We start from the raw sequence: 14,644 nt of genomic DNA, 5'->3' as shown, positions 1-14,644 counted from the left end.
ACGACAGATCCAAGAGAACCAGAACAGTGAATTTACCAGAGTCAGCCGACATCATGATGTCACTGGACACTTTCAATAAAGCTGTCTCCGTAGAGTGATGTTTACGGAAGCCAGACTGAAACTTCTCATGGATGTCGCTCTGATCCAGGAACAAAGACAGCTGCTCAGACACCACCTTCTCCAAGATCTTGGACAAGAAAGGGAGCTTAGAAATAGGCCTGAAATTACTGAGGTCAGTTGGGTCTAAGCCTGGTTTTTTGAGCAGAGGCTCCACAATGGCATGTTTAAATGCATTGGGAAAAACCCCTGTGGAAAGGGAGAGGTTTACCATATTGGTAACCCAGGGGCCAATTACATCAAATACTTTGATAAAAAGCCTACAAGGAAGGACGTCATCTGAGCAAGAGGAGGGTTTCATCTTGTTCACTAGTGCTGAAATATCACCCAAAGATACAGCAGTGAAGGATGACCAAGAGGAGGAGATGGGCTCAGAGACAGTAGGGGTTCCCAACAAAGGGGGAGAGATTTTCTCTTTGATCAATTTAATTTTGTCAATGAAAAATCTCAACAATGCATTGCTGTCAGCTTCACAGAAGACCGGCGTGATTTGAGGAGCAGGAGACACGAGAGAATTAATCGTGTCAAACAAAACTTTGGGGTTTTTCCTATTTGCTGCTACCAGTTTTCTGATGTAATCAGATCTAGCAGTTTCTACCATCTCATTGTAAGAAGTCAACAAATCCCTGAGGTGAAGTCTGTGCACCTCAAGTTTAGTAGACTTCCAGAGACGCTCAGTCTTTCGACAAAGTCTCTTCAGACTCAGGAGATCTTCATTTGTCCAAGGGCACCGTTTTTTCTGAATTTTCAAGTTTGATTTAACAGGTGCCACTTGATCCAGTATTTCAACACAATGATCAGTGTAACAGTGAATCAAACTGTTCACATCTGGACAGTCATCAAAGGAAAGACGGTCAAACATAGCAGAAAAACTGTCTGCAGTATCGGCTGAGATGACACGCCTCTGAGACCTAACTTTCAAAGGCTTAGGTTCAGGGATGAAGTCCAGGTTGAACAAGACAAGAGAATGATCACTCAGATGGAGATCATGTACAGATACATTAGAAATGTTCAGGCCAAGAGTAAAAACTAAGTCTAAAATGTGGCCTTTTTGATGAGTGGGTTCAGAAACATGTTGCTCAAAATTAAAGGCTTCAGTTAAAGTTAAAAGTTCTTTAGCAGAACAAGATGTGACGTCATCAACATGAAGATTAAAGTCTCCAAGAATAAGAACAGATTCCATCTGAATAATGGAAGATAAGAAGTCACTAAAGTCATTCAAGAACACCGCCGCAGGACCAGGCGGACGGTAGATTGACACACAATAGAAAGGTCTTGTAGAACCAACCAAGATCATCTGAGACTCAAAAGAAGTGAATTCCTGTGTCTGAATCACTTTGCAAGAACAACTCTCCCTAAAAACAGTAGCAAGACCTCCTCCACGACCAGAGAGGCGAGGCTTCCCCAGGACAGCGCTCCCTACTGGACAGAGTTCGTTCAGATGAATAAACTCTTCCTCTCTCTGCCAAGTCTCAGAAAGACATAATAAATCCAAATTAACTCTTGTGAAAAGATCATTAAGAATAAAGGATTTATTAGTAATGGAGCGAACATTAAGAAGTCCCACATTCAGCACCGATGACGTCACTGACGACGCCGCGTCACTGACAGGCGCGCAGAGCGGGATCTTTTGAAGCGAACAGCGGTCACGTGGGTACCAGCTGTCACTGAAGTTCAACTCGGTTGTAAAAGTCGACTTAAAGAGAGGAAATGAAAAAATCTTACCACCTTTCGTTGAGGTCTGGACAGACGGCAGCGCTGATGTGTCGTCACACACAGTGAGAGGAATGTCGATCAAACATCGATGACGTTCGATGACGTCAGAGTTGTTCCGAGCGATCGCAACTGCACGTCTCATCCTGACCTGTACTCCAGCCTGACTCGATCCCTTGTGGAAATCGCCCGGTACTCGAGAGATCAAACGATATTCCACAGAGTCCGAGTCGATGAGAAGCGGAGCCGGAAACACGTTCACCGGACGTTGGTAACTGACGCGAGTGAAGTCCTCCATCGACTCTCTGATGTTGAGAAGAGCAACACGATCATAGATCCGAGATGCTTGAGACATATCTTAAGTGATATGAGCATAAAATCCGGACAAGTAGTCGTTAAAACGACTGTTTTTGGCAATTATTGCAGGAGCTTACGTTTCAAGCAGCCGATCAAAGGCTCACCGGAAGCGGAAGGTGTGAGATTTTGGACTATTGTACATGTGTGAGATTTTGGAAATCTACACAGGTGTGAGATTTTGGACTATTGTACATGTGTGAGATCTTGGACTATTGTACATGTGTGAGATTTTGGACTTCTACACAGGTATGAGATTTTGGACTATTGATGTGTGAGATTTTGGACTTCTACACAGGTGTGAGATTTTGGACTATTGTACATGTGTGAGATTTTGGACTTCTATACAGGTGTGAGATTTTGGACTATTGTACATGTGTGAGATTTTGGACTTCTACACAGGTGTGAGATTTTGGACTATTGTACATGTGTGAGATTTTGGACTTCTACACAGGTATGAGATTTTGGACTATTGTACATGTGTGAGATGTTGGACTCCTCTACACCTGTGAGACTTAATACTTCTATACATGTGTAAGATGTTGGACTCTTCTACACCTGTGAGACTTTAGACTTCTATACATGTATAAAATTTTGAACTCCTCGCACCAGAGCGCCCGGAAAATTCAACTGGTGTACGACAAACTCAGCTCACTTCAAAGCTTCCACTGCAAGACGCCCAACTGTCGCGGACGGTGCAACTACGAGGACGAAGTCAACGAGTTCCACTGCCCTCTGTGTCAATCCGTCAACTGCATCCTCTGCAGGGTAACTGTTGTCTTCCCAAGTTTCTGTGCGAAGCTAATGGTGTTGTTTACAGGCCATACACACGGGCATGAACTGCAAAGATTACCAGGATGACCTCCGCGTCGGGGCGAAGAACGACGACGCTGCAAAGAAGACCAAACAGATGCTGGACGTGAGTCACACAATGTTGTCATAGAGCTGAGTCATCGTTCAGAGACGTTGGGTCCAATGTCTTTTACATTGTGTCACTTTCACAATGAAGAGGGACTTCTATACATGTGTAAGATTTTGAAATCCTCTACCCCTGTGAGACTTTAGACTTCTAAACAGGTGTGAGATTTTTAACTCCTCTACACCTGTGAGACTTTAGACTTCTATACAGGTGTGAGATGTTGAACTCTTCTACACCTGTGAGACTTTAGACTTCTATACAGGTGTGAGATGTTGAACTCTTCTACACCTGTGAGACTTTAGACTTCTATACAGGTGTGAGATGTTGGACTCTTCTACACCTGTGAGACTTTAGACTTCTATACAGGTGTGAGATGTTGGACTCTTCTACACCTGTGAGACTTTAGACTTCTATACAGGTGTGAGATTTTGAACTCCTTTTCACCTGTGAGACTTTAGACTTCTATACATGTGTAAGATTTTGAACTCTTCTACACCTGTGAGACTTTAGACTTCTATACAGGTGTGAGATGTTGGACTCTTCTACACCTGTGAGACTTTAGACTTCTATACAGGTGTGAGATTTTTAACACCTTTTCACCTGTGAGACTTTAGACTTCTATACATGTGTACGATTTTGAACTCTTCTACACCTGTAAGACTTTAGACTTCTATACAGGTGTGAGATTTTGAACTCTTCTACACCTGTAAGACTTTAGACTTCTATACAGGTGTGAGATTTTTAACTCCTTTTCACCTGTGAGATTTTGGACTTCTATACAGGTATAAGATTTTGGACTCTTCTACACCTGTGAGACTTTAGACTTCCATACATGTGTGAGATTTTGAACTCCTTTTCACCTGTGAGACTTTAGACTTCTATACAGGTGTGAGATTTTGGACTCCTCTATACCTGTGAGACTTTAGACTTCCATACAGGTGTGAGATTTTGAACTCCTTTTCACCTGTGAGACTTTAGACTTCTATACAGGTGTGAGATTTTGGACTCCTCTACACCTGTGAGACTTTAGACTTCTATACAGGTGTGAGATTTTTAACTCCTTTTCACCTGTGAGACTTTAGACTTCTATACAGGTGTGAGATTTTGAACTCCTTTTCACCTGTGAGACTTTAGACTTCTATACAGGTGTGAGATTTTGGACTTCTATACATGTGTGAGATTTTGGACTATTGTACATGTGTGAGATTTTAGACTTCTATACAGGTGTGAGATTTTGGACTATTGTACATGTGTGAGACTTCTGACTTATATACAGGTGTGAGATTTTTAACTCCTTTTCACCTGTGAGACTTTGGATTTCTACACAGGTGTGAGATTTTGGACTATTGTACATGTGTGAGATTTTGGACTTCTATACAGGTGTGAGATTTTGGACTATTGTACATTTGTGAGATTTTGGACTTCTACACAGGTGTGAGATTTTGGACTATTGTACATGTGTGAGATTTTGGACTTCTATACAGGTGTGAGATTTTGGACTATTGTACATGTGTGAGATTTTGGACTTCTATACAGGTGTGAGATTTTGGACTATTGTACATGTGTGAGATTTTGGACTTCTATACAGGTGTGAGATTTTGGACTATTGTACATGTGTGAGATTTTGGACTTCTACACAGGTATGAGATTTTGGACTATTGATGTGTGAGATTTTGGACTTCTACACAGGTGTGAGATTTTGGACTATTGTACATGTGTGAGATTTTGGACTTCTACACAGCTGAGAGATTTTGGACTTCTACACAGGTGTGAGATTTTGGACTTCTATACAGGTGTGAGATTTTGGACTATTGTACATGTGTGAGATTTTGGACTTCTATACAGGTAAGTAAGTAAGTAATATTTATTTATATAGCGCTTTTCGAGACCAGGGTCACAAAGCGCTTTAACAATCAAAACAATACTCAAAACAGTACATACTTCAAAGATCAAGACAACACCGAGAACAACACAGGAGTTCGAGAAATTCAAGGAAAAGCCTGAACAAATAGAAACGTCTTAAGATGTTTCTTAAAGGAGTCAGTAGACTCCATCAAGCGCAAAGAGAGAGGTAGATCGTTCCAAAGCTTAGGAGCAACAGCCTGAAAAGATTTCTCTCCTCTGGTCCTGAGCCGTGTGCGTGGAACCATAAGTAGATTCTGATCCACAGACCTCAGAGACCGAGCTGGGGTGTAAGGCTGGATCAGATCAGTGATGTAAGGAGGAGCCTGACCATGAATAGATCTGAAAGTAAGAACCAGAATTTTAAAGTTGATCCTGAAAGAAACTGGAAGCCAGTGAAGAGTTTTAAGGATCGGAGAAATGTGAGTTCTTCTACTAGAGCGGGTCAGAATTCTCGCTGCAGAGTTCTGAATCAACTGCAGACGAGACAGCTCCTTCTTGTTAAGACATGAAAACAAACTGTTACAATAGTCCAGACGAGAAGAAACAAACGCATGGATTACAAGCTCCAGATCATGTTGTGACAACATTTTCCTAAGTTTAGAGATTTTTCTCAGTTGAAGGAAACAGTTTCTGGTCAGTTTTCTGCAGTGTTGAACAAGAGACATGTCTTTATCAAATACAACACCCAGGTTTCTCAGGCTCAGTTTGACAGACTGACCTAAGTCACCCAAGTACTGACTCAACCCTGGAATCTTATCATCAGGAGCAATCACCAGAGTTTCAGTTTTGTCCACATTAAGCTGTAAAGTGTTTTCACTCAGCCATTGTTTGATTTCTAGCAAACAATTGACTAAGCTGTTCAGCCTTTGGGGCTCAGTTGGGTCAAAAGAGCAGTAGAGCTGGATGTCATCAGCAAAAATGTGATAAGAAACATCTGGAAATCTCTGAATGATTTTACCAAGGGGAATCAAGTACAGCAAAAACAATAAAGGACCCAGAACAGAACCTTGAGGGACTCCACACAACAGATCTGCCGATTCAGACCTCATTTGATTGGCAGATACACTAAAACTGCGCCCAGAAAGGTAAGATGAGAACCATTCTAACACAGACCCAGACAGTCCCACTTCATCCCTTAGTCTTCTCAGCAGGATCTGGTGATCAACTGTGTCAAAGGCTGACGACAGATCCAAGAGAACCAGAACAGTGAATTTACCAGAGTCAGCCGACATCATGATGTCACTGGACACTTTCAATAAAGCTGTCTCCGTAGAGTGATGTTTACGGAAGCCAGACTGAAACTTCTCATGGATGTCGCTCTGATCCAGGAACAAAGACAGCTGCTCAGACACCACCTTCTCCAAGATCTTGGACAAGAAAGGGAGCTTAGAAATAGGCCTGAAATTACTGAGGTCAGTTGGGTCTAAGCCTGGTTTTTTGAGCAGAGGCTCCACAATGGCATGTTTAAATGCATTGGGAAAAACCCCTGTGGAAAGGGAGAGGTTTACCATATTGGTAACCCAGGGGCCAATTACATCAAATACTTTGATAAAAAGCCTACAAGGAAGGACGTCATCTGAGCAAGAGGAGGGTTTCATCTTGTTCACTAGTGCTGAAATATCACCCAAAGATACAGCAGTGAAGGATGACCAAGAGGAGGAGATGGGCTCAGAGACAGTAGGGGTTCCCAACAAAGGGGGAGAGATTTTCTCTTTGATCAATTTAATTTTGTCAATGAAAAATCTCAACAATGCATTGCTGTCAGCTTCACAGAAGACCGGCGTGATTTGAGGAGCAGGAGACACGAGAGAATTAATCGTGTCAAACAAAACTTTGGGGTTTTTCCTATTTGCTGCTACCAGTTTTCTGATGTAATCAGATCTAGCAGTTTCTACCATCTCATTGTAAGAAGTCAACAAATCCCTGAGGTGAAGTCTGTGCACCTCAAGTTTAGTAGACTTCCAGAGACGCTCAGTCTTTCGACAAAGTCTCTTCAGACTCAAGAGATCTTCATTTGTCCAAGGGCACCGTTTTTTCTGAATTTTCAAGTTCGATTTAACAGGTGCCACTTGATCCAGTATTTCAACACAATGATCAGTGTAACAGTGAATCAAACTGTCCACATCTGGACAGTCATCAAAGGAAAGACGGTCAAACATAGCAGAAAAACTGTCTGCAGTATCGGCTGAGATGACACGCCTCTGAGACCTAACTTTCAAAGGCTTAGGTTCAGGGATGAAGTCCAGGTTGAACAAGACAAGAGAATGATCACTCAGATGGAGATCATGTACAGATACATTAGAAATGTTCAGGCCAAGAGTAAAAACTAAGTCTAAAATGTGGCCTTTTTGATGAGTGGGTTCAGAAACATGTTGCTCAAAATTAAAGGCTTCAGTTAAAGTTAAAAGTTCTTTAGCAGAACAAGATGTGACGTCATCAACATGAAGATTAAAGTCTCCAAGAATAAGAACAGATTCCATCTGAATAATGGAAGATAAGAAGTCACTAAAGTCATTCAAGAACACCGCCGCAGGACCAGGCGGACGGTAGATTGACACACAATAGAAAGGTCTTGTAGAACCAACCAAGATCATCTGAGACTCAAAAGAAGTGAATTCCTGTGTCTGAATCACTTTGCAAGAACAACTCTCCCTAAAAACAGTAGCAAGACCTCCTCCACGACCAGAGAGGCGAGGCTTCCCCAGGACAGCGCTCCCTACTGGACAGAGTTCGTTCAGATGAATAAACTCTTCCTCTCTCTGCCAAGTCTCAGAAAGACATAATAAATCCAAATTAACTCTTGTGAAAAGATCATTAAGAATAAAGGATTTATTAGTAATGGAGCGAACATTAAGAAGTCCCACATTCAGCACCGATGACGTCACTGACGACGCCGCGTCACTGACAGGCGCGCAGAGCGGGATCTTTTGAAGCGAACAGCGGTCACGTGGGTACCAGCTGTCACTGAAGTTCAACTCGGTTGTAAAAGTCGACTTAAAGAGAGGAAATGAAAAAATCTTACCACCTTTCGTTGAGGTCTGGACAGACGGCAGCGCTGATGTGTCGTCACACACAGTGAGAGGAATGTCGATCAAACATCGATGACGTTCGATGACGTCAGAGTTGTTCCGAGCGATCGCAACTGCACGTCTCATCCTGACCTGTACTCCAGCCTGACTCGATCCCTTGTGGAAATCGCCCGGTACTCGAGAGATCAAACGATATTCCACAGAGTCCGAGTCGATGAGAAGCGGAGCCGGAAACACGTTCACCGGACGTTGGTAACTGACGCGAGTGAAGTCCTCCATCGACTCTCTGATGTTGAGAAGAGCAACACGATCATAGATCCGAGATGCTTGAGACATATCTTAAGTGATATGAGCATAAAATCCGGACAAGTAGTCGTTAAAACGACTGTTTTTGGCAATTATTGCAGGAGCTTACGTTTCAAGCAGCCGATCAAAGGCTCACCGGAAGCGGAAGGTGTGAGATTTTGGACTATTGTACATGTGTGAGATTTTGGAAATCTACACAGGTGTGAGATTTTGGACTATTGTACATGTGTGAGATCTTGGACTATTGTACATGTGTGAGATTTTGGACTTCTACACAGGTATGAGATTTTGGACTATTGATGTGTGAGATTTTGGACTTCTACACATGTGTGAGATGTTGGACTCCTCTACACCTGTGAGACTTAATACTTCTATACATGTGTAAGATGTTGGACTCTTCTACACCTGTGAGACTTTAGACTTCTATACATGTATAAAATTTTGAACTCCTCGCACCAGAGCGCCCGGAAAATTCAACTGGTGTACGACAAACTCAGCTCACTTCAAAGCTTCCACTGCAAGACGCCCAACTGTCGCGGACGGTGCAACTACGAGGACGAAGTCAACGAGTTCCACTGCCCTCTGTGTCAATCCGTCAACTGCATCCTCTGCAGGGTAACTGTTGTCTTCCCAAGTTTCTGTGCGAAGCTAATGGTGTTGTTTACAGGCCATACACACGGGCATGAACTGCAAAGATTACCAGGATGACCTCCGCGTCGGGGCGAAGAACGACGACTCTGCAAAGAAGACCAAACAGATGCTGGACGTGAGTCACACAATGTTGTCATAGAGCTGAGTCATCGTTCAGAGACGTTGGGTCCAATGTCTTTTACATTGTGTCACTTTCACAATGAAGAGGGACTTCTATACATGTGTAAGATTTTGAAATCCTCTACCCCTGTGAGACTTTAGACTTCTAAACAGGTGTGAGATTTTTAACTCCTCTACACCTGTGAGACTTTAGACTTCTATACAGGTGTGAGATGTTGAACTCTTCTACACCTGTGAGACTTTAGACTTCTATACAGGTGTGAGATGTTGAACTCTTCTACACCTGTGAGACTTTAGACTTCTATACAGGTGTGAGATGTTGGACTCTTCTACACCTGTGAGACTTTAGACTTCTATACAGGTGTGAGATGTTGGACTCTTCTACACCTGTGAGACTTTAGACTTCTATACAGGTGTGAGATGTTGAACTCCTTTTCACCTGTGAGACTTTAGACTTCTATACATGTGTAAGATTTTGAACTCTTCTACACCTGTGAGACTTTAGACTTCTATACAGGTGTGAGATGTTGGACTCTTCTACACCTGTGAGACTTTAGACTTCTATACAGGTGTGAGATTTTTAACACCTTTTCACCTGTGAGACTTTAGACTTCTATACATGTGTACGATTGTGAACTCTTCTACACCTGTAAGACTTTAGACTTCTATACAGGTGTGAGATTTTTAACTCCTTTTCACCTGTGAGATTTTGGACTTCTATACAGGTATAAGATTTTGGACTCTTCTACACCTGTGAGACTTTAGACTTCCATACATGTGTGAGATTTTGAACTCCTTTTCACCTGTGAGACTTTAGACTTCTATACAGGTGTGAGATTTTGGACTCCTCTATACCTGTGAGACTTTAGACTTCCATACAGGTGTGAGATTTTGAACTCCTTTTCACCTGTGAGACTTTAGACTTCTATACAGGTGTGAGATTTTGGACTCCTCTACACCTGTGAGACTTTAGACTTCTATACAGGTGTGAGATTTTTAACTCCTTTTCACCTGTGAGACTTTAGACTTCTATACAGGTGTGAGATTTTGAACTCCTTTTCACCTGTGAGACTTTAGACTTCTATACAGGTGTGAGATTTTGGACTTCTATACATGTGTGAGATTTTGGACTATTGTACATGTGTGAGATTTTAGACTTCTATACAGGTGTGAGATTTTGGACTATTGTACATGTGTGAGACTTCTGACTTATATACAGGTGTGAGATTTTTAACTCCTTTTCACCTGTGAGACTTTGGATTTCTACACAGGTGTGAGATTTTGGACTATTGTACATGTGTGAGATTTTGGACTTCTATACAGGTGTGAGATTTTGGACTATTGTACATTTGTGAGATTTTGGACTTCTACACAGGTGTGAGATTTTGGACTATTGTACATGTGTGAGATTTTGGACTTCTATACAGGTGTGAGATTTTGGTCTATTGTACATGTGTGAGATTTTGGACTTCTATACAGGTGTGAGATTTTGGACTATTGTACATGTGTGAGATTTTGGACTTCTATACAGGTGTGAGATTTTGGACTATTGTACATGTGTGAGATTTTGGACTTCTACACAGGTATGAGATTTTGGACTATTGATGTGTGAGATTTTGGACTTCTACACAGGTGTGAGATTTTGGACTATTGTACATGTGTGAGATTTTGGACTTCTACACAGCTGAGAGATTTTGGACTTCTACACAGGTGTGAGATTTTGGACTTCTATACAGGTGTGAGATTTTGGACTATTGTACATGTGTGAGATTTTGGACTTCTATACAGGTAAGTAAGTAAGTAAGTAATATTTATTTATATAGCGCTTTTCGAGACCAGGGTCACAAAGCGCTTTAACAATCAAAACAATACTCAAAACAGTACATACTTCAAAGATCAAGACAACACCGAGAACAACACAGGAGTTCGAGAAATTCAAGGAAAAGCCTGAACAAATAGAAACGTCTTAAGATGTTTCTTAAAGGAGTCAGTAGACTCCATCAAGCGCAAAGAGAGAGGTAGATCGTTCCAAAGCTTAGGAGCAACAGCCTGAAAAGATTTCTCTCCTCTGGTCCTGAGCCGTGTGCGTGGAACCATAAGTAGATTCTGATCCACAGACCTCAGAGACCGAGCTGGGGTGTAAGGCTGGATCAGATCAGTGATGTAAGGAGGAGCCTGACCATGAATAGATCTGAAAGTAAGAACCAGAATTTTAAAGTTGATCCTGAAAGAAACTGGAAGCCAGTGAAGAGTTTTAAGGATCGGAGAAATGTGAGTTCTTCTACTAGAGCGGGTCAGAATTCTCGCTGCAGAGTTCTGAATCAACTGCAGACGAGACAGCTCCTTCTTGTTAAGACATGAAAACAAACTGTTACAATAGTCCAGACGAGAAGAAACAAACGCATGGATTACAAGCTCCAGATCATGTTGTGACAACATTTTCCTAAGTTTAGAGATTTTTCTCAGTTGAAGGAAACAGTTTCTGGTCAGTTTTCTGCAGTGTTGAACAAGAGACATGTCTTTATCAAATACAACACCCAGGTTTCTCAGGCTCAGTTTGACAGACTGACCTAAGTCACCCAAGTACTGACTCAACCCTGGAATCTTATCATCAGGAGCAATCACCAGAGTTTCAGTTTTGTCCACATTAAGCTGTAAAGTGTTTTCACTCAGCCATTGTTTGATTTCTAGCAAACAATTGACTAAGCTGTTCAGCCTTTGGGGCTCAGTTGGGTCAAAAGAGCAGTAGAGCTGGATGTCATCAGCAAAAATGTGATAAGAAACATCTGGAAATCTCTGAATGATTTTACCAAGGGGAATCAAGTACAGCAAAAACAATAAAGGACCCAGAACAGAACCTTGAGGGACTCCACACAACAGATCTGCCGATTCAGACCTCATTTGATTGGCAGATACACTAAAACTGCGCCCAGAAAGGTAAGATGAGAACCATTCTAACACAGACCCAGACAGTCCCACTTCATCCCTTAGTCTTCTCAGCAGGATCTGGTGATCAACTGTGTCAAAGGCTGACGACAGATCCAAGAGAACCAGAACAGTGAATTTACCAGAGTCAGCCGACATCATGATGTCACTGGACACTTTCAATAAAGCTGTCTCCGTAGAGTGATGTTTACGGAAGCCAGACTGAAACTTCTCATGGATGTCGCTCTGATCCAGGAACAAAGACAGCTGCTCAGACACCACCTTCTCCAAGATCTTGGACAAGAAAGGGAGCTTAGAAATAGGCCTGAAATTACTGAGGTCAGTTGGGTCTAAGCCTGGTTTTTTGAGCAGAGGCTCCACAATGGCATGTTTAAATGCATTGGGAAAAACCCCTGTGGAAAGGGAGAGGTTTACCATATTGGTAACCCAGGGGCCAATTACATCAAATACTTTGATAAAAAGCCTACAAGGAAGGACGTCATCTGAGCAAGAGGAGGGTTTCATCTTGTTCACTAGTGCTGAAATATCACCCAAAGATACAGCAGTGAAGGATGACCAAGAGGAGGAGATGGGCTCAGAGACAGTAGGGGTTCCCAACAAAGGGGGAGAGATTTTCTCTTTGATCAATTTAATTTTGTCAATGAAAAATCTCAACAATGCATTGCTGTCAGCTTCACAGAAGACCGGCGTGATTTGAGGAGCAGGAGACACGAGAGAATTAATCGTGTCAAACAAAACTTTGGGGTTTTTCCTATTTGCTGCTACCAGTTTTCTGATGTAATCAGATCTAGCAGTTTCTACCATCTCATTGTAAGAAGTCAACAAATCCCTGAGGTGAAGTCTGTGCACCTCAAGTTTAGTAGACTTCCAGAGACGCTCAGTCTTTCGACAAAGTCTCTTCAGACTCAGGAGATCTTCATTTGTCCAAGGGCACCGTTTTTTCTGAATTTTCAAGTTCGATTTAACAGGTGCCACTTGATCCAGTATTTCAACACAATGATCAGTGTAACAGTGAATCAAACTGTCCACATCTGGACAGTCATCAAAGGAAAGACGGTCAAACATAGCAGAAAAACTGTCTGCAGTATCGGCTGAGATGACACGCCTCTGAGACCTAACTTTCAAAGGCTTAGGTTCAGGGATGAAGTCCAGGTTGAACAAGACAAGAGAATGATCACTCAGATGGAGATCATGTACAGATACATTAGAAATGTTCAGGCCAAGAGTAAAAACTAAGTCTAAAATGTGGCCTTTTTGATGAGTGGGTTCAGAAACATGTTGCTCAAAATTAAAGGCTTCAGTTAAAGTTAAAAGTTCTTTAGCAGAACAAGATGTCTGCGTCATCAACATTTTAATCTTCATCAACATGAAGATTAAAGTCTCCAAGAATAAGAACAGATTCCATCTGAATAATGGAAGATAAGAAGTCACTAAAGTCATTCAAGAACACCGCCGCAGGACCAGGCGGACGGTAGATTGACACACAATAGAAAGGTCTTGTAGAACCAACCAAGATCATCTGAGACTCAAAAGAAGTGAATTCCTGTGTCTGAATCACTTTGCAAGAACAACTCTCCCTAAAAACAGTAGCAAGACCTCCTCCACGACCAGAGAGGCGAGGCTTCCCCAGGACAGCGCTCCCTACTGGACAGAGTTCGTTCAGATGAATAAACTCTTCCTCTCTCTGCCAAGTCTCAGAAAGACATAATAAATCCAAATTAACTCTTGTGAAAAGATCATTAAGAATAAAGGATTTATTAGTAATGGAGCGAACATTAAGAAGTCCCACATTCAGCACCGATGACGTCACTGACGACGCCGCGTCACTGACAGGCGCGCAGAGCGGGATCTTTTGAAGCGAACAGCGGTCACGTGGGTACCAGCTGTCACTGAAGTTCAACTCGGTTGTAAAAGTCGACTTAAAGAGAGGAAATGAAAAAATCTTACCACCTTTCGTTGAGGTCTGGACAGACGGCAGCGCTGATGTGTCGTCACACACAGTGAGAGGAATGTCGATCAAACATCGATGACGTTCGATGACGTCAGAGTTGTTCCGAGCGATCGCAACTGCACGTCTCATCCTGACCTGTACTCCAGCCTGACTCGATCCCTTGTGGAAATCGCCCGGTACTCGAGAGATCAAACGATATTCCACAGAGTCCGAGTCGATGAGAAGCGGAGCCGGAAACACGTTCACCGGACGTTGGTAACTGACGCGAGTGAAGTCCTCCATCGACTCTCTGATGTTGAGAAGAGCAACACGATCATAGATCCGAGATGCTTGAGACATATCTTAAGTGATATGAGCATAAAATCCGGACAAGTAGTCGTTAAAACGACTGTTTTTGGCAATTATTGCAGGAGCTTACGTTTCAAGCAGCCGATCAAAGGCTCACCGGAAGCGGAAGGTGTGAGATTTTGGACTATTGTACATGTGTGAGATTTTGGAAATCTACACAGGTGTGAGATTTTGGACTATTGTACATGTGTGAGATCTTGGACTATTGTACATGTGTGAGATTTTGGACTTCTACACAGGTATGAGATTTTGGACTATTGATGTGTGAGATTTTGGACTTCTACA

General features: G+C 42.3%; 1 protein-coding gene across 1 annotated transcript in view; it reads left to right on the top strand.

The window, feature by feature from the left end:
- Nucleotides 1-14,644, top strand: part of LOC148070986 (uncharacterized) — a 110,149-nt gene that overhangs the window by 36,571 nt on the left and 58,934 nt on the right. The window contains exons 11-14 of the mRNA XM_087801453.1: nucleotides 2,797-2,952; nucleotides 3,005-3,103; nucleotides 8,803-8,958; nucleotides 9,011-9,109. Coding sequence (XP_087657579.1) covers nucleotides 2,797-2,952; nucleotides 3,005-3,103; nucleotides 8,803-8,958; nucleotides 9,011-9,109 — 510 coding nt within the window. The remainder of the gene's footprint in view (nucleotides 1-2,796; nucleotides 2,953-3,004; nucleotides 3,104-8,802; nucleotides 8,959-9,010; nucleotides 9,110-14,644) is intronic.

The sequence above is a fragment of the Callionymus lyra genome, chromosome 10 (genome assembly GCF_982586985.1).
Source record: "Callionymus lyra chromosome 10, fCalLyr1.hap1.1, whole genome shotgun sequence".
NCBI classification, from domain to species: domain Eukaryota; kingdom Metazoa; phylum Chordata; class Actinopteri; order Syngnathiformes; family Callionymidae; genus Callionymus; species Callionymus lyra.
Note: the sequence above shows the minus strand (reverse complement) of the source record. Positions and strands in the feature narration are given on the sequence as shown.